General features: G+C 41.0%; 1 protein-coding gene across 27 annotated transcripts in view; it reads left to right on the top strand.

Annotated features, from left to right (window-relative positions):
* The window catches only part of cast (calpastatin), a 48,425-nt gene that overhangs the window by 298 nt on the left and 24,462 nt on the right, over positions 1-23,665 (top strand). For 6 of the 27 annotated variants that reach the window (XM_062457187.1, XM_062457239.1, XM_062457299.1 and 3 more), the window contains exon 2: positions 1,348-1,416. In XM_062457187.1, coding sequence (XP_062313171.1) covers positions 1,348-1,416 — 69 coding nt within the window. Of the gene's footprint in view, positions 1-300; positions 571-1,347; positions 1,417-5,267; positions 5,431-17,504; positions 17,654-20,136; positions 20,188-23,665 lie in introns of those variants that run through there. The other 21 variants (XM_062457389.1, XM_062457344.1, XM_062457308.1 and 18 more) reach the window with 12 other exon arrangements.

Below are 23,665 nucleotides of genomic sequence, written 5' to 3'. Positions count from 1 at the left end.
GCAGGGATGTCCGAAAAACTGCGCCCATACAAGTTTTGTAAAGAAAAAACGTACTGCATGACGCAATAAACCGTAATAATTATCGCGACAAGCTTAAACAGGCCGTTTGAATTTGACAAAAGGTGCTTACATTGCTGTCTGAACTCGAGACAGATAAGCGCATTCTGGTGCCTCTTTCCTTACGCATCTGTTGCGCAATGTCTCCATCCAGCCCTAAAACACGTTTTGTGGTCTTCCTCGAGCTTTACTCATTATCCTACTGCTCACTCGATTGTTCTAAGGCTATGCGGATGGCTCTAAACCTAACATAGCTAATAACACAATAAAAAGTTCTACAATGCAAATTAGATAGCCTTCATAGTTAAAACACAGTTAGACTATAAGGTAATCAGACTACATTGTTCGAACTTCCCGGGAGTGGCACTTCGACGGAACGCGTGAGATATTTTGGAGAGCATTGTAGACTAGGAGACTTGCCAAAAGGAGACTTCTGACAAACAGGTATTAGATTGGTTTCGTCTTGAGAGCTCCTTGTACCCTATGGCGTACGCTGCATATTGGATGAGCCTCGTGAGTATTATGTCTCCAAGACACTTTAATTTTAGCACTGTTTTGATCCCTCCTGCTCTTTGTTGATAGCCAGTCTTTTTTCGTGAAGTTATTAATTCTAGGATGAATTAGATATAGGCTACAGAGTAGGATCACCGTTTAAATTCAAACACACATTCCACGACAACAATTGTTTTCAGAAAGTTGACATCTATCCAAGTTAAAGACAGCAAAAGACACACGGAACCTATTGTTTCCAAATGAATGAGTTATGTTAAATGGCATAAAAGGGTTTGGCCATATTTCTTGCCAGTTATAAAAACTATATAACAGGGCGTGTTACACTGTTTGCTTACTAACAAGATATGATTACTGCACATAGCCTACCTACTTAGTACTGTAAAGTTTTTCATTGCCTATCCGTCAGTCCGCGCCCACTGAAACTCATTTGGGAAGATATATATTCAAATGTTGTCACTGTAACAATTATGTAGTCACTGCTGAATTTTTTAAATACTTATTTGTTGCCCACTATACAAGAAAGACTAACGTGCTATTAACTCCCAAGATAACCATATCAGCACACCTTACATATTCCTGTAAAATTGCACTGAATAGCACGTTGAATATATTGTAATACACAACGAATGTCAAAACTATAAGAAAAGGACAAGTTCAAATGGTGTTTAGCATTATTTTTTAATTGTCTTTCTCTTTACTCTGAGTGAGTTTGTGTATATATTCTGTATACAGTTGTGTGTATGTGTCCATGTTCATATGTGTGTCTGTGTGTACCAGCAGAAAACCACTGTTGGAGATCAGCAGGGTGGCGGACCTACAACTCATCCTACTTCAGCAGCGGCTAAGGTAACACGTTGTATAACCATCCGAAGTGGACATCCAATCTATTCATTGGGCTCAGTTAGTGTCTCCCCCACCGGTCAAATTATTTCCGACTAAATGGTATCTATTTGACATGATTTAGATGTTTATGCACTCACATAAGATGAAAGACTAAACCCTAAAATATCTTTGAGCTCGGTAAATGTGAGGGATTTTCTATAGAGGTACTAAGACTGTAGATGTTAAGATATAAAGGTACTTAGATTGTAGATTTTAATCTGTAGCCAAATGGGTTACAGATAATTAAAAAAACAAACATGTTCCAGTGTGTACAAAGGGTTAGAGCGTTTTTGATGTCAGTTTTTCTTATGGCTGGCTGAGTTGAACAAGACAATGTTGAAATGCAATTTATTTAAAGATGTGGCTGAGCTGCCGGGGAATTGCTAGCAGTGTAGTAAATGCTAGATAAGGGTCCACACCTGTGAGCAAAAAAACAGAAGTGTCAGAACACGCTCCTACTTATCCTGTCAGAATAAAGTCAAGTTTTACACATTTTACTTGTAATTTTTATAGTGAATTCCTTTAACAGATACTTTGATCCAAAGTGACTCACAAACAGTGCATTGCAATCTGCAGGGGCTGTGGGACTTGAACCTATGATATCATGCACACACTGCACAGCATTGCTGGATGGAACTTTTGTTTCTTGGTGAAGGAGTGGGATTCAAACCCACAATGTGACTGCAATCATGTTTAGTACCATAGTAATATTTCCTATATACATTTCCAGGTCAATGTTTTTGTCCCATTAATGTATGGGACAGTATACAATTTCTTTAAGTAACATTGGTGGTGTACACTTTTATAATTTGTCGCCATCTAGTAGAGACAAGAGAAGAATCAGCAGCAGTTATTTGGATCAGTTTAATGACGCCATATGCTGTCTTTGGATCAACTGGATAATCCACCTCTTTGATCCACTTTAGGGAAGCTTACTGGTACTCACTAACTACTGGTGTAACTTACAACATTTTATATTGTGGATAAAGTGTTTGTTGCATATTATGTCTGTCATCTTCTGTGCTAACTCCCCCTTGGGAGAACAATAGGTATGAAACATTTATTTGTTGTAGATTCCTGCCTCCATCGTTCCTTTGTTACTTTTCTAGAGACATGCAAGAGTAGCCATTTTGTTTGGAAACTATACAAATGTCTTCTTCCAATGTCACACATGTGAGAAAAGAATTGTTTAATAAGCAAACAACTTGAATATGTGGCCTATAAAACAATATTGTGCGTGTCAAGCCTTTGTATATCTACAGTGGAAATGTATGAGGTAGCAATTGGCAGTGCCTCCCTGTCTCACGACAGAACCAGGGACAGTGATGAATGTAGACGTTTGTCTAAATTTAGCTATGAGCACCACTTCATAAAGGATTCTTGTTACATACACTCACAGCCCAAAGATCAGTGCCAACGCTTTTCCCCCTCTCCAGAGTGTTGACAGAGGGTAGATATGGTGACCCTAAGCATAGGGTCCCATGTTTCCACTAATATTATCAGACTTATACCTGTACACAAACTTGTAAGTGCACACACACAAACACATGACACATCAATATGTACTATACAGCCAAATTCATATATTTTCAGTTATGTTCTGACGTGATCTTCAAGACTAGTGATGCCCAACAGACTTCCACAAGCTGAGTTTCGGTGTATGCTGTGTTCAAAAGCAGTCAAGTATCTACATACTGATTGCAAAACTGCTGGGTTATCATATTGACAATCTACTGTAGGTTGCATGCCTTTCATGGGTAGAGTGAAAAGTATGTTCAACTTAGTGCTATGTGGGGTTTTAACAAAGGTCAGAGGTGACAGGGTGTTTCCCCATGATGCATTAGCTGGTTTTACAGGCTGGGCAATGTAATGGAACAGAAGACCTGCAAAGGTGTGTGAATGACTGTGCTCAATGATGGGTGGGGATGATATGTTTGGAATGCGTGTGTGTGGGTGTGTGTGTGTGAAACATGTACACTGCGTGTGTGTACTTTAGTGTTTCTGTCAGCATGTGTGTTAAAACCATATGGGTGCCTGCATGTATGTTTTGTGTGTAAGGTAGGTAGACAAGGTAGTTGCAATCTGTATTTTATAGGGATGGACCACAACTTTATGCTACAGCTACCATGGCCTATTCTACTGCCCCCTACTGTAAGGGATGACCTTTTTCAAGATCTAAGCTTTCACTGGCCAAAGTCCTGAACATAATCAGTTTGGGGTTCAAAATAAAACATGGCAAGCTTTTATATGGACTTTAACAGCCTTTATACATATAACCAATCTGCATACTAGGCTATACTAACTATACAGCTTGAGGTACTCATAACAACATGAAAACTTAACAGTATTTGTAACTGACACAGATATCATATTAAGTACATTCATCTTTCTCATATCATATTTGCCGTAGCACACAATATGTATAAATATTCCTTCTCAGAACAAGTGCACCAAGGATATGTCCAGCTTCGTTTGGTGTCATATGGCAGGTACATTCTTCTTTCACAATCTCAGTCATGGGATCTTGTCACGTTTCTGTCTTGCGTGGAGGACTATCGCGCAATGGCAGTGGTGTTTGGACGGGGTGGGAAAATTAGGCTCCAATATTTTTTGGCTAAAATAGCTCTAGATATTGGGTATCAACGATGTTGATATCTGAAGATGGAAGTGGTGGTCATCATCGTTTGTAGGGAAGAGTCATTTAAATGTTGTCTTAATTACAAACAGCTACTTCACAAAGCATAATGAGATCAAACTCTGCTTTGTCTTTATGCACTGCCAACAACTAAACAATGCATGCAATGCCATTGTTTTTAAACGTTTATCAATAAACCCTCATGTAAAAACATTTTTGCAACACTTTCCCGCAGAAACATTGATGTCTGGCCCAAAGCCAATTTAAGAAGCCATGGTTGCTTGACACTCTTAAACATGACTCGAAGCAAAGGTAATTCGATATAGTAGATATTTTCATTATGCTGGGTTGAACTGTCCCTATATATAGAGAGGAGGAAGAAGAGAACAGAGGAGCTTACATGGAGTAAAATGAAAAAAAATGCAACACAAAATTTATTTATAATCAATAAAAGTAATTGCTCAAACAAAACCATGAGTCAAAATGAGAACTTGAGACAACACCCAGTCCTCACAGTAGCATTTGTCATAACATTTACACAACCTGAACTATGGATGACAAAGGCCTTACCATTAGCTTCTTGTTCAAGCGTTAGCCTGTTAGCATTAGCCATCAGTGGCAATGATCTCACTGTCCAGAGTCCAAGTTGAACTTGGCCTCACTTGGCAAATAGCTGAGATAGCTGTAATTTAAAACATTAGTTCTGGGCCCTACCCTATTCCTTTGGGCAATTAGCTTCTTAGCGTGCACAACTTATCTGTAACTGCTCTGTGTGGAAGGAAGATACTTGTGTTATTGAGGGTGTGGGCCTACTGGTTTTTATAGTTGTTGTTCGTTTTTGTCTTGTAAGTGAATGTGTGTGTTAGAAAAAAAGATCTACACCCTTATTATAGTCAGTGGTTGTACACTGCTGTATTGTAATGTGTGTGTGTTTGTGGGTTTGTGCAGCCCTATGTCAGTCTCTGCCTTGTCTGCTTCCCTGAGAAGTAGCTGCTTGTGCTCCTTCATCAGGCTGGGGTCACTCCGTTTTCACCGTCAGAAGTGTTCCTTTTATAGCCCAAACTCTACATATGGCTATACCCCCCCTCCCCCTCCCATTCCCATCCCCTTACCACCTCCCCTCCTCTTACCCCCACCCTTACCCCAGCCCCCTGCTCTTTGCCACACCCCCTTTTACCTTGCACCCTCCCCTTCCCTTCCTGTGCATGCTGCAGCTGAGAGGCTAGGCAGAGTCAGAGACAAGTCACACGCTCAGACAGACGGCAAACATGGGCCAGTTTCTCAGCTGGATCCGAGCTCCTCGGGACAATCAGGGCCTTCAGGATGTGTCCGTGGAACAGCAGGTGAGGCTGGAACCGTGTGTGTACGTGTGACTTTGTACTTGTGCAGTTTTATGGACATTTTTTGCATTTGTGTTTGTTCAATTGCATTGATATGCGACGATTTAAGTGGTCATGAAAAAGGGTCTGCGCGTGCAATGTGTGCAAGTTTGTTTATGTGACGAGCGAGACATTTATGCGCGTGAGCGTGTATACATTTTGTGTTTGGTAAAGGCTTATACGGGAAGGCATGTCCAGAGGAAAAGTTCTCTTGGCGTTAATCCAAGTCAGACCTCTCGCTCTCTCTCTCTGTCTCTCTCTCTGTCTCTCTCTCTTTCTAACTCTATCGCTCTCTTTTTCTGGAAAGGGAGGAGGAGTGTTGGAATGTTTTAGATTCAGATGTCAGTGTCTGGTGAATTGCATAAAAGTCTGCATTATGAGAGTGAAGACACTGTATGTTAGGGTTTTTATTCGCTGTGTTACCAAAACTACGTCCCTTGGTCTGCTAAAAGATATTATTATTGATGCACATTTTTCTGGCTTCAATTTACATTACTTTAACACCCTGTATTATAAACTAGATATAGGTTAAATTAGAGAAAGAATGATCAGAGTGAAGTTAAGTCAAAATGTGGTCATGTGAATTGTAAATATGAACCAGATAACATTGCAAATTAATGAAATCACGTACAAGGCCAACATTTCAGAGTAAAACGAATAATGACTAAAAACTAAAACAATGATAACAATCAACCATAATGATTGGAAATTAGCAAGAAAGACACATTTAAGGCCACAAAGAAGAGCCAGTGGGAGACGAAGAGAGAAAAGAATGGGCCACATTCACTATTATATCCCATGCATCTATGAGAATCTTGTGATAAACAACGAACCAGACCAAATATTGACTCTAACTGGTCAGCATACATAAAAACCCCATCATGAGGTGTGAATACTTCCGAAAGTCTCAGAATACAACTCTTTAGTATGAGAGGTGGGGGAAGGGCATGTCCCAGCATACAAAACAAACCGTCGCAAGGACAAAGGTTGATTTGTTCATTGTTTGAGTGAGGCTTCAAGCTAGGCTACTTGTGGATGTATATCAGTGTGTAATTGTGTGTTTGTTTACAGGATACATGTAATAGTGAGTGCATTTGAGCACCCAGACCACAATAGAAGAGATTGTGGAATACTCGTGTATGCATGCCTGTGATTTGTTTGTGTTTGATATAAGGATCCATTTCAAAAGGATGAACACTGTATGACAAGTCAAGTAGCCTACAAATCCTCAAAAACACATGCAAAGGAACTGAAATTAACACATAAACTTTACATGTGTTTTTGAGGATTTGTAGGCTACTGTATGTATTCTTTGGTCATAGACAACTGAGACCATTGATTCATTTGTGGACAGTGATAGTGGTAAAGTTATTATTATGTTGGCATGTGTCTGTCTCTGTGTCTCTATGCAAGGATTTGACCTTATGACCCTGTGTCTCCGAAGAATTGATATCTGAGACGTGCTGTGAGGGAGACTCCAGTAGTATATCGGTTGTGGGCCAGTTTCCTACGCTTCCTGCACTGTGAATGTTGATAGGAAAGGAGAGACAGCAGCAGCACTCACTCAAACATGGAATACTATCTTGAGGTGTGTGTTTATTGAAGGTAATAACTTGACAGTGTGGACGACCACCCCTACTTGGCCTATTCTGCCCCTAAAGACTACAACACCCATGGCTTCATCACAGAGACAGGAAGAGGTGCTGGGAGGACTTGATACTGCATTGTCAGTGGAGCTGGATGTATATGTGTGAGGTGTGACATTTGAGACTTGTATTGGTACACTGTGATGAAATCTTTCAGTCATGAGATATATTTTGTATTTCTCAATACATCACATGTAGTGCAGCAATATGGAAATCCATGCTCAAAACATGCACATATTTGAACCAGATGTCAGCATGACGTGACACACATTGAAAAGGTGTGCTGGATATAAAAAGAGGCTGTAACGCAGACTTTAGACAGAGCAACAGGAAATAAACGAACTTGCTTTTCCCTCTAGTCCATCTGAGATTACAAATATTTGGAAGAAATAAGTTTCAGGCCTACATATATAAAGCTAAGCTTTTATGAAGGTTTCTGCAGGGATTCCTGCAGTACTCTACCCATTCTGGGTTGACAATGCAGAATGTGGTAACGTTTGTTTTAGAAAGGCCATGCACTGCTATTGATCACATGCATTGACAGGAAGTTGGGTTGGGCATAGAGCTTTCTCATGTGTGGGAAAGAGTGATAATAACCTGAGGCAATGCTTGTGTGAAAATGCGTGTGTGTTTGTGCATTGAAGGTCAGAGACAGAGAGCATATAATCATCCATCCATCCATCCATCTTCCGCTTGTCCGGGGGTCGGGTCGCGGGGGCAGCAACCTAAGCAGGGAGGCCCAGACTTTCCTCTCCCCGGCCACTTCCACCAGCTCTTCCTGGGGGACCCCGAGGCGTTCCCAGGCCAGCCGAGAGACATAGTCCCTCCAGCGTGTCCTGGGTCTTCCCCGGGGCCTCTTCCCAGTGGGACGTGCTCAGAACACCTCACCAGGGAGGCGTCCAGGAGGCATCCTTATCAGATGCCCGAGCCACCTCAACTGACCCCTCTCGACGCGGAGGAGCAGCGGTTCTACTCTGAGCCCCTCCCGGATGACCGAGCTTCTCACCCTATCTCTAAGGGAGAGCCCGGACACCCTGCGGAGAAAACTCATTTCGGCCGCTTGTATTCGCGATCTCGTTCTTTTGGTCACTACCCACAGTTCGTGACCATAGGTGAGGGTAGGAACGTAGATCGACTGGTAAATAGAGAGCTTCGCCTTTCGACTCAGCTCCTTCTTCACCACAACGGACCGATGCAGAGCCCGCATCACTGCGGACGCCGCACCGATCCGCCTGTCGATCTCGCGCTCCATCCTTCCCTCACTCGTGAACAAGACCCCGAGATACTTGAACTCCTCCGCTTGGGACAAGATCTCCTCCCCGACCCGGAGATTGCACTCCACCTTTTTCCGGTCGATAACCATGGCCTCAGATTTGGAGGTGCTGATTCCCATCTCAGCCGCTTCGCATTCGGTTGCGAACCGCTCCAGTGAGAGCTGGAGGTCACGGCCCGATGAAGCCAACAGGACCACATCATCCGCAAAAAGCAGCGACCCGCATATAATCAAGCATAATTATATTCCCATTCGTATCTATATGATTTCGTATCTACACTCATTTTCATATGAGTGTATGGAAATATATTATTTACAGTTTAGGACACATTTCTTTTGAGAGTCACTTTGAGTGTTTGTGTAAGCTTTTGCACAGCACAGAAATATTCCACTCTATCTACTTATTATTTTTCTCTCAACATAAAATAGCAATTGTGTATCAATGTGTCATTGCATGTGTTTGTGCGACAGGTAAAAAGTGGTTAGTTGTTAGATTTCTCCCTCAACTGTCAATTTGGCTCTGCTCTTCCAGCTGATGCCATTCCAACATACTAATCACAACACATTCTCATCACAAGTAGTTATATAAAAGCACTGTTGGGAGCTTGCCAGACCTCCAGGTTTCACCTGAGAATGTGTTCTCACTAGCAGGGCGTTGAACACAGCACACAGTTTGGTTTTCAAAATAGTTTTCTTCTAATCTCTTGGATAATGGCACGGTTGACTGTCCAGATAGTGTAAAAATCGCTAGGACTTTCTGGGGCAGATAGGAAATACCCTACGCTGTCACACACTCCTGGAGAAATAGGCAATGATATGAACCAGAGCTCCACAAAACAAAACAAAAAGACCCAGGCCTAGTATTACCAGGGGATGGACTACAATCCAACTATGTTTGCTAAATGTTATCAAATATCCTCCTAGTGCTGGCAAGCGGTATTTGATGGTAAAAGGCCTTGGAAATGTGAATGCCCAAAACATTTCGATAGCGATTCGATTTTGGTCAAAAGGTCTGGACTTTGCGTGTGAGACAGGAAGCGAGGACAAACAAACTACCTAGAATGTACAGTGCTAAATATAGCAGTTTGGACGATACAGAGCACTTAGCTAAGTAAAGGATAACCACAGTTAGCAGAAAGAGAGCGAGGAGCGGGATAGAGAAATAACGTGTTTGTGTGTGTGCATGTGTGTGTGTGGGGGGTGAAATGTTTGGAAAGTGAGCAAGATGGGGTGGATAAAGAGAGTGGAAAGTAAGTCAGAGAGGATTGGAAGTGATGGAGAAAGAAACTGATGGCGGGATAAAGAAGTGAGAAGAGAGAGAGAAAAAGAGGAAATGGCCGTACAGGTGAAAAGAGAGGACGGATCCGGTTCCGGTACACCTGCAGTATGGCCGCACTAACGAGAGCTCCGCTATTACCTAGCATTTTGTTCGTGTTTGTAAGTTGTTGATTTTTTTGTCGATTTTGCAGAGTTGCTCAGGTTAGTATAGGTCTTGTCTTAGGCTAGTATAGGTCTTGTTTTAGGTTAGTATAGGTCTATAAGGTTAGTATAGGTAATTATGTGTATTAGTGTATAGTGTGTATTATTGTATATTGCATACTTTTTTTGTATATTAGGATGTTTATTACTATTATAAAAAAAAAAATCTATTTTATTTGAGCTTATCATAGATGTAATATGTTCTTAGTACTTATATGTTATGCTAGGTTGCTTGCGTTGTCTTGTCCCAAGAATTTCAGTGCCCAGTCTGACCTTGTGGTGTTCTGTGCACCTGACAATAAAACTTGAAACGGATGAGGGGGTCAATGAGAGAAAGAGTGGGGGATTGGGTGCACACACTGTGTACTTCGGAGAGACTGAGGCCCTCATGTACTAACGCTTTTGCGCCCACTTCAGGCGTATTAGTTTCACAATTTGTGTGTAAAAGCATGGCGAGGTATATACAAACATGCCACACTGAGGTAAAAGCACAGACTGCCTGTCGCGGGAACTGAAAATGGCAAATTGCGCTTTTCCGTGTCATATGCATTCACGGGAGGGTCAAGGGGAAAGTGGGAGTTTCCCATAAAGAGATGGGAGGGGATGCGTAAAGTGCGCCTAATTATGTATTCTGCGGTATGTACAGAAACCGCCCGTGAAAGTGCACCTCTATTTTGCGGTGAAAATTCTGCGCCTCTTAAAAGCAGGTGTAAACCTGGATGCAAACGGGTTCCCTCGCATATGCCTCCTGGTGAAATGACAGCAGTAATCCGAGCAAGACGAAGACATAGGCCGAGGAGACGATCTGAACCTGGACCTAGCCTGGTCCTAACCAGACTCGTACATTTCATTTGTACAGAGAGTCTGGCCTCACTCCATTGACAAGCGTTGACTTCCTTGTAGGCGGGTACTCTGTTGAAGTTTAAAACTATTGGATCTGCCCAGAGCCACTCTGATCTGCCATAACCAATCGCTAGCGTTCGCCTTAGCCAATTCCTTCACCACTACTGTAACAGAGCTAGCTGCCGTAGCTGGAAAATCTAACTGTTCCCGAACCCCGTGGGGAGGGGGGCTACAACATCATGGCCACCAACAAAACTCAGCAAAACTTGTTCTTGCTCTGGCTTTAGCTTATGGATATTCGGCAGCGTTGCCACAACGGACCGAATGGCTTCGCTCGCATCTTTCTCCGCCGCCATTACGGAACTACAACACAAACTAGCGCACGACAGCCACTCTCTCTATTCGCTGATTGGCCGGTAGAAAATTAACCGGAGACATTTGACTTACTTACCTCATGGCCAGACCTAGTACAGATGCAAAATCAAAATTGAGCGGAAGTACGTAGGAGGGCAGAGCCAGGCTATGGAATTCCGGCCTTGTATACTATTTAAATTCGCTGTTACCTAATGAACAAGCACATCAATTTCGTTATCACTAAATCTTTTGTTTTTGACTTTGGTGACTTTCTCTCTGTGATAGAAAGAGCGAAGGAGGCCCATTCAATTGCACGTTTAAATGCTCGCAATTTACGGTATAGTGGGCGGAGAAAGGCGCTGATTACCCGATCAACTGCAGGTTTCGTAAATACGACGTAAACTGAAGTATCACAGCGTGCGCAATCTGCTGGTTGGCCATGGCGCTAATAACGCTACGTTTGCAAGGGGGCCTCTACGTACGAGCAGTGGCGGCCGGGACTTTGCAGAGTCCCCCGCAAAGTCGGAGCTCGAGGCCCCTCCCCTAAATCCACTCAAAATGTATCTCCATACTATCTTATACATTGCTGTCTACCTTTAAATATAGCATATATTCACCAATGTGAGAGAAATAAAAAAGTTTAAAAATAATAAAATCATAATAGCAGCCTATTTGTGTGGCGTCCTGCAGAAACCCGTCGGATGTCGCGGCCGCTCATTGTTGGCTATAAGCCATAAAAGATCGATTTTTTTTTTCTGTTTTCTATAGTTAACACCGTAAACTTAATTGTAATGTACAAAAAGTATAGCTTCTGAAAAACTGTTAATTTCAACGTTTTTTGGACATGTCAGCTATAGCAAGATTTCCAAGCCATTTCAAATCAAATGCTCAGTTTGCTTGCTCTTTTGAGTGCTGCAGCAGCCCCAAACAACTGATCAATGAAGTCAGGCTGTTAAACTTCAAAAAATAACTTGCTGAGAAGTTATTAATGTAGCCTATACTTAAACTGACATTTACATTCACAACGTGATTACGAACAAAAGGATTTCCTTTCCATATTCGCCACAGAATTAGAATGAAACGGAGTGGAATGCAATTTTCTCGCTTATCACTTTATTGACACAGGTCAACTTTAAAATTATGTAACTTCAGTTGTGATAAAGATATCTGAGTTATTTAAACAGATTTGTATTCAGGATAGTTTGTAGTTTCCAAATATGTATAATACCCAGAAAGACCCAAATGTTCACGATGTGAAGGGTTTCCGCAGGCCGCCACACATTTGTCATTGTTTAAACCAAAGACAGCACTAGCCTTCTGATAGTTCAGCACCAAGGATAGCATCGCCGAAATAACACACAATCAATGGAGGAAAGGAAAACATTTATTCTTGCCAATAAGTAGGCTAAGCAAGTATATTTATTGTTGGTTGCTGGTGAAGACGTGCTGCTGCTAGCTACCTGCGGCTGCGGTAGTGTTTCGTCTGGAGATGTTGATAATATTATTCTCTGGCTGGTCTAAATAAGTGTGTAATCTTCGGGTGTTTTGCTCGAGCTTGTTCAGACAACAGTTATTGCGCTTTTGAGCACCGCGTGCATATTTTCTTTTACTCATGTCTCTACCGTCATCTAGCACGTAGCCTAATGATTAGTATTTTTGAAATGTGCGCATTCAATAGGCGTAATGGCCCAAAAGGCACGTAAGATACGCAAAAGCCATTGTTGCCAGATTCAGGGATTTTTAGACTATTTAGCCTATTTAGATCTGTTACGTTGCCTACATTACGGAATTCCTTTACCTGGCAGTTGAAACTTGGGGCTCTCAATGAGCGCCCTCAAAGAGTTTTCCTTGTTTTTTATATATATATATATATTTTTATATAGGCCCAGTCTGTTTTTTGATATGCAGGGCGGGGCCCTTAGGAAGTGGGGGGCCCCCCCGCCTTTCGGGGGCTGCGGGGGCTTCCCAGCCGCCACTGCGTACGAGGCCCTCAGTGAGACAGAATTAGTACAGTAAATGTGTATGTGTGTGTGCATGCTTGTTCTTCAAAGTAAGGGCCTACATGACCTCATGACTGTGTGTGTATTTACGGTGGTCATTAAGCCAGGTAGATAGTTGGGTGTGCTTTGCCTTCGGCAAGGGCACAACCTTTGTTCTCTCACATATATATTATTTATTATTGTTTATTTTCACCCCCCTAAGGATCAGTCAATATTTGGACTACATACACAACGGCGGTGTCAAAGGGTTCGTCTTGGTAGCGATTACGTTGGTTGTATTTTTATTTAAGTTCCGTTGCATGGTTTAAGTAGAAATTGCGTTTTTGTGGTGAAAAGTGAAGCTAACGGTGGCTAATTTGCTAGCCACAGTCACTGACGTTACTAACGTCACTACGTCACTAACGTCACGAAAACACGCGTGACTACCTGTAGCAGAACATTCGTTTCACGTCTGTTAACTTGGGGGATAGCTAGGCTAACTATAGCTTTACTGCAAGGCAGCTGCAGAAACGCCACAAGCAAAGAGGCCATGGTGATAACTATTTACTCATTTTACTTTGTGATGTGAAACACAATTATAAAATGTAATGTACAATATTAGCTGATATTATTAAGGAAGTAGGCCCACATCTACTTTTGGAAACGGTAGTCTACTATTTCACTGAAGCATTAGCATCATGACATTAACCTCTGTTGCCCGGGCAACACATACTACAGTGGTCTATGATGCATCTGTTTTCAATCTTTAAAATAAACATTCCTCACAAATACATTTTCGTTGTAGGATTTATTATGACATTACATTACAAGTAAAGGATTTGTGGGTGAAATTATCATTACCTGTGGTTTCAAACCAGTGTTGCTCACTGCAACGCTGTGGCCTACGCGAGACACTACAAAAACATCTACACAGCTGTAGGAAGTCAAACGGCGACAGAACATGTTCGGCACTCCCCTTACTTAAATCAAAAGTCTATCTAACTGCTAACCTTAACTTCATTGCCACAGCCTAAACTTTGTCAATCTGTTCGTGAAAATAATTAATTTCAGCCTAAACCGTACAACGGAACGTTAAATCCAATTCAACCAACGCAATCGCTACCAAGACGAACACAGCAGTAGTCTACTGTACTGAAGTAGTACAATTTACCGGGGCAGCTTCTCCACACAGGGCTATATCGCACTTTGCGTTGTTACTGACAATGATCGCTACCAGTGAGCTTTTTATGAAAGCGATTTTCCACTAAATAAATGTCAAGCTTATTTACGTTTTTGGGGGCATATTTTCAGTTAGAAGATGGTACTGTTTGAATCGCGATTCAATCTTCTACTGCCGGTAACGTAGAATAATCTTCAAAGGGGGTTCTTTATTCATGAATGAATGCAATATGAGTAGGCTAAATGCCTTAAAATATCACGAGAAGGGAAAAACTTAAAAGGACGTTTACGTCATAGAGATTAGGTCAATTTTTACACCGGTCTGCGAAATGTATTCGTTTTGATTCAACGATGAGGATGCCTTTTGCAGGGGAAATGAGAAGATCTATTTCATTCTACACTTCACTCGTATTTTCAGTTGTAAATGAGCAGCAAAAAAAAAATGCTTTTAAATCTATGTAATCTTTATAAATAATAAGTATGCATTTTTATATAAAATATACAGAAATATCAGTTTTAAAAATGTCATTCAAAAACGGACCCCTGTGCAACCGACGCAAGCAAGCACACCCTACAATTTCCCCAGAAATTGTACCCTCTCTAGTTATTATTTACAATGCATCAAACCCCTTGTACATGCCATGATTCTTGTACCAACATTTAGCTGATGGCAACTTGTTTCCATTGTTTGGGCAAGCTCAGCCTTCTAGTGCTAGGCAGAGTCTGTTCTTCTTTTTAACCAATTCATTTCAAATGAATCTCAATAAGTTTGTCATGAGGCACAAATGTTCTGAAGCCCTCCCCCCCCCCCACACACACACACACACATACACACTGTATTTTTTATCCTAATTGGATACTTACTATACTTACTTACTATTCTAAACCACACCTGAATCAGAATCCCTTGCATAAGCATTTGCTGTCAGACAAAGGCTAGGAACATTGACATTATGGATTAATCAAGTTGTCAAGAGTACAATATGGTTGATTGTTTTAAAGACACTCAATAAGCTATTGCCGCATCAAAGTTCATCTTTAGGAGTACAATAATTTACGCTTGCCTCATAAAACCTCAAAAATGCCACTTCTTATCAGAACCATCCCACCAGGACTGGTTTGTTCCAACCTCGAGGCCAGACATTGGATTGGTCTGTTCCCCTGGGATGGGTGGAGCACGGCTTAGCTCTGGCTCTGGTTTAGATCGATGTTGTCAGGAGAGATAAGAGTTACCAAATAGCAAATGTGAAGGAACCATTGGTTACTGTGGTTTGCCTTTTTAGGATATTTTTGATGAATGCGATTTTGGTTGGAGGAATGCAGGAACCATTCTGGAGAGACAACTTGCGGGTCACATTCCACAAGTCCATTAATATGACTTTATAACTCTCTCACTTTAGTGGACAAGTAACTCTCCCACAGTAGTGGACAACCATTAAATGCACTGTTAACAAAGCTTAGTTCATGTTTGGCGAATGTCAAAGAATTTCCAGATTAACAGTTGTTTTTTTATAATTCATTTGAGGAAGCATTACTTTATCTGTGTGTTCTTTTACTGTGTTATCCAGTTGTCAGAAAAAGGGAGGGATGTGAGCTACCAGGCAAAGATACAAACCATGTCTCACCTTGTCTCTCACCGGTATTCTCCTTTTCAGGATATTAATTAGTTCACAGCATGAGTTTTGCTAATGTACCCTCTCATGGTTTTAAATGTCTCAGTGCAAAACGTACCACACAAAACAAGTTCTCCCAGTGTGATTACACCCATGTTCTGATGCAGCATGTTCTAAAGGTGGTAAACTGTCAATGTGAAATGTAGTTAGTCAGCAGTCTGACCTTTGTGGTGTATTCCGATTCTAAAGATCTGAAAATGGTATTCTCAAATGAAGTTAGACTATAAGGTAATACATTAAATTAGGTTTAATGACTTGAACTGGAAAAGTATGGATTACCATTTGCCACTCATCAATGAGTTTTAGTTACATTGGAAATTTAAGAGGTAAAGCATTGTTTGGGAGAAGCAGAGAAGTGTAAAATTATACATTACAGGCCTGGAACAATCAGATATAGTGCAAGGAATTTGTGATAAGGTGCATTTGATATGCCTCACAGGAAATACTACTGGTTGTTATTGCACTGGGTAAAAGAAAACAAGTTAACCCATTAATTGCATATGGTAATTGACCCAGGCTTACAAGAATGCTCATTTGGACATTCCAACAACTTTTTTTAAATGCTACAGCACCCCCTACTTTTCAACAGTAGGGGGTGCACATTTTCTATTTCTAGGATGAAATTCCTTCTCTTTAATGTCAGAGATATACTATCTTTTCATATTGTGAAAACACCATCTGAGTCAAACCAGTTTGAATTTATTCTAGGCATGAAACCATTTTAAATAGAGATTTTAATAAATCTGTTTAATTGAAGCCTTGTGTCCATCATGTATACAGGTATGCCAAAACCTCAGTAACCTCCCCAATTAGAATCATCAAGCTACATTTTGGCACTTATTTTTCTGCTTTGAAAACTATTTTGGTGGAGAGAAAACATGCCGAAGCTTGTATTTCCAGGCGCATAGTTGCTCTGTTTTAGTCTCTTTCATTTCCTCCCTCTCTCCTTGCTCCCTTTATCTCTTTCTCTTTGCTCTCTTTTTTCCACTACCGCCCTCCCTCTCTCATCACTCTCCTTCCTCAACCTCCATCTAACTCTCCTTCTTTCTATAAAGGGTGTGGTTTGGGCTAGAGGCAGAATGACGCTTTCTCTTTTATACCGTCTGCATCAATCTCTCTCCTTCTTTCCTTGCACTGTTGTCTCACTGAGTTGCTCTGCGGCCCACATTCCTAAGCAGTGAGTCTCTCAGACACGCCCGAGCCCTGCCAAACAGGCCTGCAGAAGAAGATCAGCTTCTGCCCAGCCATGCGTTTGTAAACCTCCCCAGACAAATCAATCAATCAAATCGATATCTTTGGCCGACTGGCCGGCACGTCCCGTAGAAAGTCTACAACCACGCTCCCTTTGTCCTATGCCAGTGTTCTAGCGTCATAACTTCTCCCTGCCCACATGTATTCTCTAAAGCCCAGCCTAAAGTTTCCTTCACACATGGAAACTGACTGGTCTTGTTGATTTTTCTTGGCTAGCAATGAGAAGGAGGTGGTCACAGAGCCTCTTTCCGGCCAATCGTGTCCTGGCTGCTTCATTGCGCAGTGGAGGAAAGGGAGGAGCTAGAGCAGTACTGCTTTGTTGAGTTACTTCCAGTGGGAGGAGCAGGGTGTGTGTGTGTGTTTTTATTTGTGTATGAACGTGTGCATATGTATGAGTGTGTGTGACACATATAGACTTCAGTGCTCCTACAGAGAGAATCTAAGGTAATCTTGCTTTAGGTCATCTTGGAATATACTATTATAAAAAGGACACGCACAAACAAACTGATGGTATGTACATTGATACAGCTTCTGAATGTACGAGTGTGTGTATTTGTGTCTGCGTTTTAAGTTTTCCTCTCCATTGGCAACTCTGCCAGTCTTTTAAATAACAGTTGAAAGAAAGGACTGTGGTATTTACTAAGATTTATCTTGCATATGCAGACCTCCAGATTAGCTGTGCTGTGTTTTCAGTTGAGACCTACAGTGTAGGTCAGTCAGCTGAGATCAGCACTGTTTTCCTCATGAACAAGCCAAGTCTCTTAAAACTTGTCAAACTTAACGCCAAGGAGGTTTACTCCACATGCTATTTAGGATCGTTAACACATGAAAAGGGGCTACCCTGTGGGGTCTAGGAATTAACATTTTTGATATCATCAGAATGCTGCTGTACAGTGATGATACAGCAACTCAGAAAGGGTACTGTAGCAAGTTAACCTAGTTCCAGCCACATTCAAATTGGAAGCACACATACTCTCAGTTTTGCATGTTACTTGTGAAAGTCATCTATCAACTATGCAGCCAATAATTGTACACCTCTATTTCTAGTTATGTTACATGTTGTCCAACTATTCCAAGCTGGGTGCAGTTGTTTATTTTCATAGACAAAACTACTAGCATTAGCTTTCTAGCTAGCTACAAGCAAATACCTTGTTTTTATCTATTTTGGTGTTACATTCCAGTACTAGATGTACGGTCTGAGAACCTACTGTGCCTTTTTTCATGTAACGACAACCTATTCAGTCATTATGTCATACCACATTTGGTTAACTCTTTAACATTGTAACTAAAGGTAGCGTTATAGCATTTATCCACCCATTTCAAATCGTCTGTTCATAGTTGGTGGGGTGGGGCTCAGTATTAGTCAGCTTCTGCTTGCCTGCTCAGAGACATCAAAACAGCTTATTTTGTTGACTAGGCTCCTACTTCATCTTAAATAAAATAATTGTATTCCCAAATGACAACCATGCTTTTTAGAAATTCTGTATATATGGGACAGCAGCTTGCCAGGCATATTTTGTCTGCTGTATGGCCTGTAAAATGCTGCATGCTGGCATAGTTTCAGATGAGCTTTGATGTTTTTAGACACCTATTTGATAAGAATGTCTCCAAGGGTGTGGCCAAATTAAAACGGAAATAAATCGAAATGTTTCCAGTGTTGTAGACAGCCACTGTTTAAAATGTTGGCTACAAATAACCACAATATCAAACCACAAATGTTTGCTTGAAGTAAATGTTTGAAAAAGTGGGGTAGGACTATAGCCTAGTAGTTAAGCTCTCTTGCCATGACAAGGTTTGGAGTGCCACGTTTTAGTCGTAGATACCGGTGGATGCCTTACATTTACATACGGATTTCCCGGAAACAATGTCAACCCGATAAGCATAGTGGGAAGTAAAGCAGCTGGGACCATAGATATATATGGCTGGGACTGAGTCCTGAATCCTATTCTTCACTGGTTGACACTGTGGATGGCAACCGAAGTCTAGGTTTATTGACAACGTGTGTATCGTGTAGGCGCGGTCATTTTTGTCTAGTTGTGTGTGTGCTCTGTTTGTGCGTCCCCCCGCGTGTTCGTGTCTTAACATTATTGTATATTTTGTGTGCGTGTAAGTGCGCATGCCCCTGAGCATGTGAGTAGATCTGTGTGTTTTCATGAACCGCTGTGTCTGTTGGTGCAGTTTGTATTGTGGCTTTTGCTGTGTAGGCCAAATGTTAACTTGGCATTGTTACATTTATGTTAAATTCGGATCGCTATGTTGACTCGGTTCTTTGAATCTCATTCAAACAAATAGTTTTCTTTAAAATTATTTTCTATCATTTGCGTCAATGTGGCGCGGTTGTGCTGTCTGAACAAACGTTCAATGATTTGTTGAGTTCTAATGATGAACAAATTTGCTTTAGTTAGCAAACAAAGTCAATGTAGCCGTACATGCAAATCCACTTAATTAACATGTAAATTCAATTCAAAGACAAATTAGAAAATGTTCGCATCTGGTGGAGTGATTGTTAGTCATAATGAGCCACTCACTACATTGTTAACCATGTTTTGTTTTGTCCACTTGTGTCAGTTGGGTGCTGTACCCTCTGAATGATGAACAAAATAATCAAAAGCTGTGCCACTTTAATTGTTCACGGCTAAACTTAAAAAATATATATATTCGTGCATTAATATATGCTGTCACTGGTTTACAATCTAAACAATGGATTATTATTATCGGTTAGTGGGACCTATAGTTAGTTGGAGGTTAGAGATGTTGGTCGCAGCAAAATACGTTTTCCCGAGTCAGTAATGATTTGATGAAAAGGATTTTCCTAATCCCTCATCACGCAGTAGGCCTAATGTACTCATTTATTTACGTGCACCTGCATACATTGTGAAGTAGCCTGTGTGTGATTTTCTCTCTTTGTTTTTTGTGCTTGTGTAGCCATGCATCATGTTCATATGTTTGAAGTAATATCCTGCAACAAATATTCTTTCCTTCCTGTAAAACAGACACGCGGTAACTATCGCCCTATTCCTTGTCCCAGACCTCAATTCAGCCAGGTACAAACTATGCAAGTGCAAAATAAATAGTCTACTTTGAGTTTGTTGACTGCAAACATGGACCAGTCATGGTTGGTCGCATCTTGGTTTAGCCTCTTACATACTTGGTAACTAAGACTTGCTTGTGGAATGCTGGTATGTAGCAATTATATTGGAGAGACAGGTTAGGAGACAGTTATAGCATTCTTTACAGAGAGACTCTCAACGCAAAGGTGTGTGTGTGTGTGTGAGAGAGAGAGTTTCCTGATAATGGTCAGTTTAATAGAGAAACCTAAATTTTCCCATTGGTTGCATGGTTTTGGAGCAATTTCTGGGGTGTGTGTTTTGCAAATCTCAAAAGTTTAGTGAACAACATTGATGACCCGTTAAATAGTGACAGCTAGACCTGTTGTGTTACATTTCCCAGTAACGGCAGATGTACATCTTTGTTTTCATCATTAATGTTAATGACTTGCTTATTATAAGAGGAACAGAAGTACTGTAGCAAAGGATTTGTTTGATAACCACATGGCTGACATTATCCTCTTCTGACAACCTCTATTGACAAAGAGTCATTATATTCTTGAGTCAATGGAAATATGTTGTCACTACATGACATCATGCTTGCTGCCCTTGGGAACTGCCTTAAATGATCAAGGATGGTATTGAATGTTTTTAATGGACTGTATGCCATAGGATTGACTGTTTAGTTGGCTGTTTTAACCCTCGTGCTGCCTTCGGGTCACATGACCCAAAGGTTCATAACGAACCATCGTTGTGTTTACCCAATTTTACCCAATACAAAAACAAATTAAAATAATTTTCTTTTAACCTTTGCAATGTGGGGGGTCTGAGACAGCCCAACGGTTAAAAGAAAATGCTTCACTTTGTCTTTGTATGCGGTAAATCTGTCGCAATACGACGGTGGGTCACAATGACTGATGGGTCAGAATGACCCGAAGATAACACAAGGGTTAAATAATGGGCTGGGTGATTCACCTTGGGTGCTTTCTCAACCTGTTATGGACGGAGTGTGTTCTTTTTTTATTTGGGGTGGACACCATGTCATGTTAGCTATGAGACCACACTTTGGTGATGAACATCTTTGTTTATCTGTGTTGTTTTATTTGTGTAATGGCACGAACATCCAAAATATGCACCATGTGTGGTTCACTGTGTAATGGTCACTTCTTTAATACATTAACTTTACTCTATTTCTCTCTCTCTCTCTGTGTCTCTCTTTATGTTCTCTCTTTACATTCTCAACAAGCTAAACCACGTAGGATTGGTTTTATATCAAGATGAGTCCAGTAAAATTAAGCATACTCTGTACCATACCGGTTTTCCTTCTCTTTCTTCATTTTGTTTGGCGACAGTGTGTGTTTCGTTGCCTAGCGGCGATCAGTATTTACACAGAAGAAGCAGGAGCAGCATGACACATGTTTTTTTAGTGGCACTTTCAGCCTGCTCATTTGCCCCACCCCACTTCCACCCTAAGGCCATTTTGAACAGGGCCTGATTTCAAGAAATTCCTCCTTAATTCTTTCTGTATTTTAGGCTTTGTCTATTACTTTTTCTTTTTAATATTTTCCTTGTTTTGTTTTTATAAACATTTAATTTGGTAATATGTGGGACACATTGTAAAACCATTAGAATTGAGATTGACTATTTTTTATTAGGATTGACCTAGGGGTCATTTACTTATTTGACTCATTTGACTTCTATGACATGTCATGTCATCACCTTCCTCCCTCTTAGAATGTTACACAATGGGAAAACTTATGAGTTTTGTCCTTTAGGAACCCTTCAGCAGTTGAGTCAAGAAACATCTTTGGTAACTGATACAATCAAGACATTAGTAATTTTTTAGATTTAGTGTACTGGATAGTATACTTTAATTGAGTATACTATCCAGGTCTACAGGACACCTATCATATAGTGATATATCTTCATTGCCTCTGTAGATATATATGATACGTCTGTATCTCTCTCTCTCTATATATATATGTAGATCTACATATATATATATAGAGAGAGAGAGAGAGAGAGAGAGAGAGAGAGAGAGAGAGAGAGAGAGAGAGAGAGAGAGAGAGAGAGAGAGAGAGAGAGAGAGAGAGAGAGAGAGAGAGAGAGAGAGAGAGAGAGAGAGAGAGAGAGAGAGAGAGAGAGAGAGAGAGAGAGAGAGAGAGAGAGAGAGAGAGAGAGAGAGAGAGAGAGAGAGAGAGGAGAGAGAGAGAGAGAGGAGAGAGAAGAGAGAGAGAGAGAGAGAGAGACGGAGAGAGAGAGAGAGAGAGAGAGAGAGAGAGAGAGAGAGAGAGGAGAGAGAGAGAGAGAGAGACGAGAGAGATACAGACAGAGATACAGACAGAGATACAGACAGAGATACAGACAGAGATACAGACAGAGATACAGAGAGACATACAGAGAGAGATACAGAGACATACAGAGAGAGATACAGAGACATACAGAGAGAGATACAGAGACATACAGAGAGAGATACAGAGAGACTTACAAACATAGAGAGAGAGAGATACAGAGAGACTTACAAACATAGAGAGAGAGAGATACAGAGAGAGACATACACACAGAGAGAGAAACAAACAAAACACAACCAAGCTTATGTAAACTATTTGTTTGTGTGTATATATATATCTACATATATATATATATGTGTTTTGTTTGTTTCTCTCTCTGTGTGTATGTCTCTCTCTGTATCTCTATGTTTGTAAGTCTCTCTGTATCTCTCTCTGTATCTCTCTCTGTATGTCTCTGTATCTCTCTCTCTGTATGTCTCTCTCTCTGTATCTCTCTCTCTCTCTGTGTGTATGTCTCTCTGTATCTCGCTCTCTCTCTCTCTGTGTGTGTGTGTGTTTCTCTCTGTATCTCTCTCTCTCTGTATGTCTCTCTCTGTGTGTGTGTGTGTGTGTATGTCTCTCTCTGTATCTCTCTCTCTCTGTGTGTATGTCTCTCTCTGTATCTCTGTGTGTGTATGTCTCTCTGTATCTTTCTCTCTCTGTGTATGTCTCTCTCTGTATCTCTCTGTGTGTATGTCTCTCTCTGTATCTCTCTCTGTGTGTGTATGTCTCTCTCTGTATCTCTCTGTGTGAGTTTATCTCTGTTTGTCAGTCTGTTTCTGTGTGTCTGTCTCCCGTGTCTCTCTATGTATCTCTCTCTGGGTGTGTCTGTCTTTTTGTCTCTCATATATACATGCCACAAATCTGGAATTTGGAATCTCCTAGTTGATGTAGACTGAACACTGAAATGGAATAGTTCGGTGTATGCATTGACTGTAGTCTTTTGGTTATCACATAACAACAAAAATGTAAACACTGTCCCAACTACTGCTAACTCTATAGAAAGATACACACTTTCCCATCTCTCAATGTACTGTGTTTCAGTCATTTAGCAATACACATGGACTGCTCTCTTTGTGGCTGGTGATAGAGTGAAATACTGCAAATGCTGGTATCTTATCAATAGAGAAGCTTAGCAACTATGG

This window comes from Osmerus eperlanus, chromosome 1 (assembly GCF_963692335.1).
Source record: "Osmerus eperlanus chromosome 1, fOsmEpe2.1, whole genome shotgun sequence".
In the NCBI taxonomy this organism is placed as follows: domain Eukaryota; kingdom Metazoa; phylum Chordata; class Actinopteri; order Osmeriformes; family Osmeridae; genus Osmerus; species Osmerus eperlanus.
The sequence above is the reverse complement of the archived record's forward strand: the minus strand, read 5'-3'. Positions and strand labels throughout refer to the sequence as shown.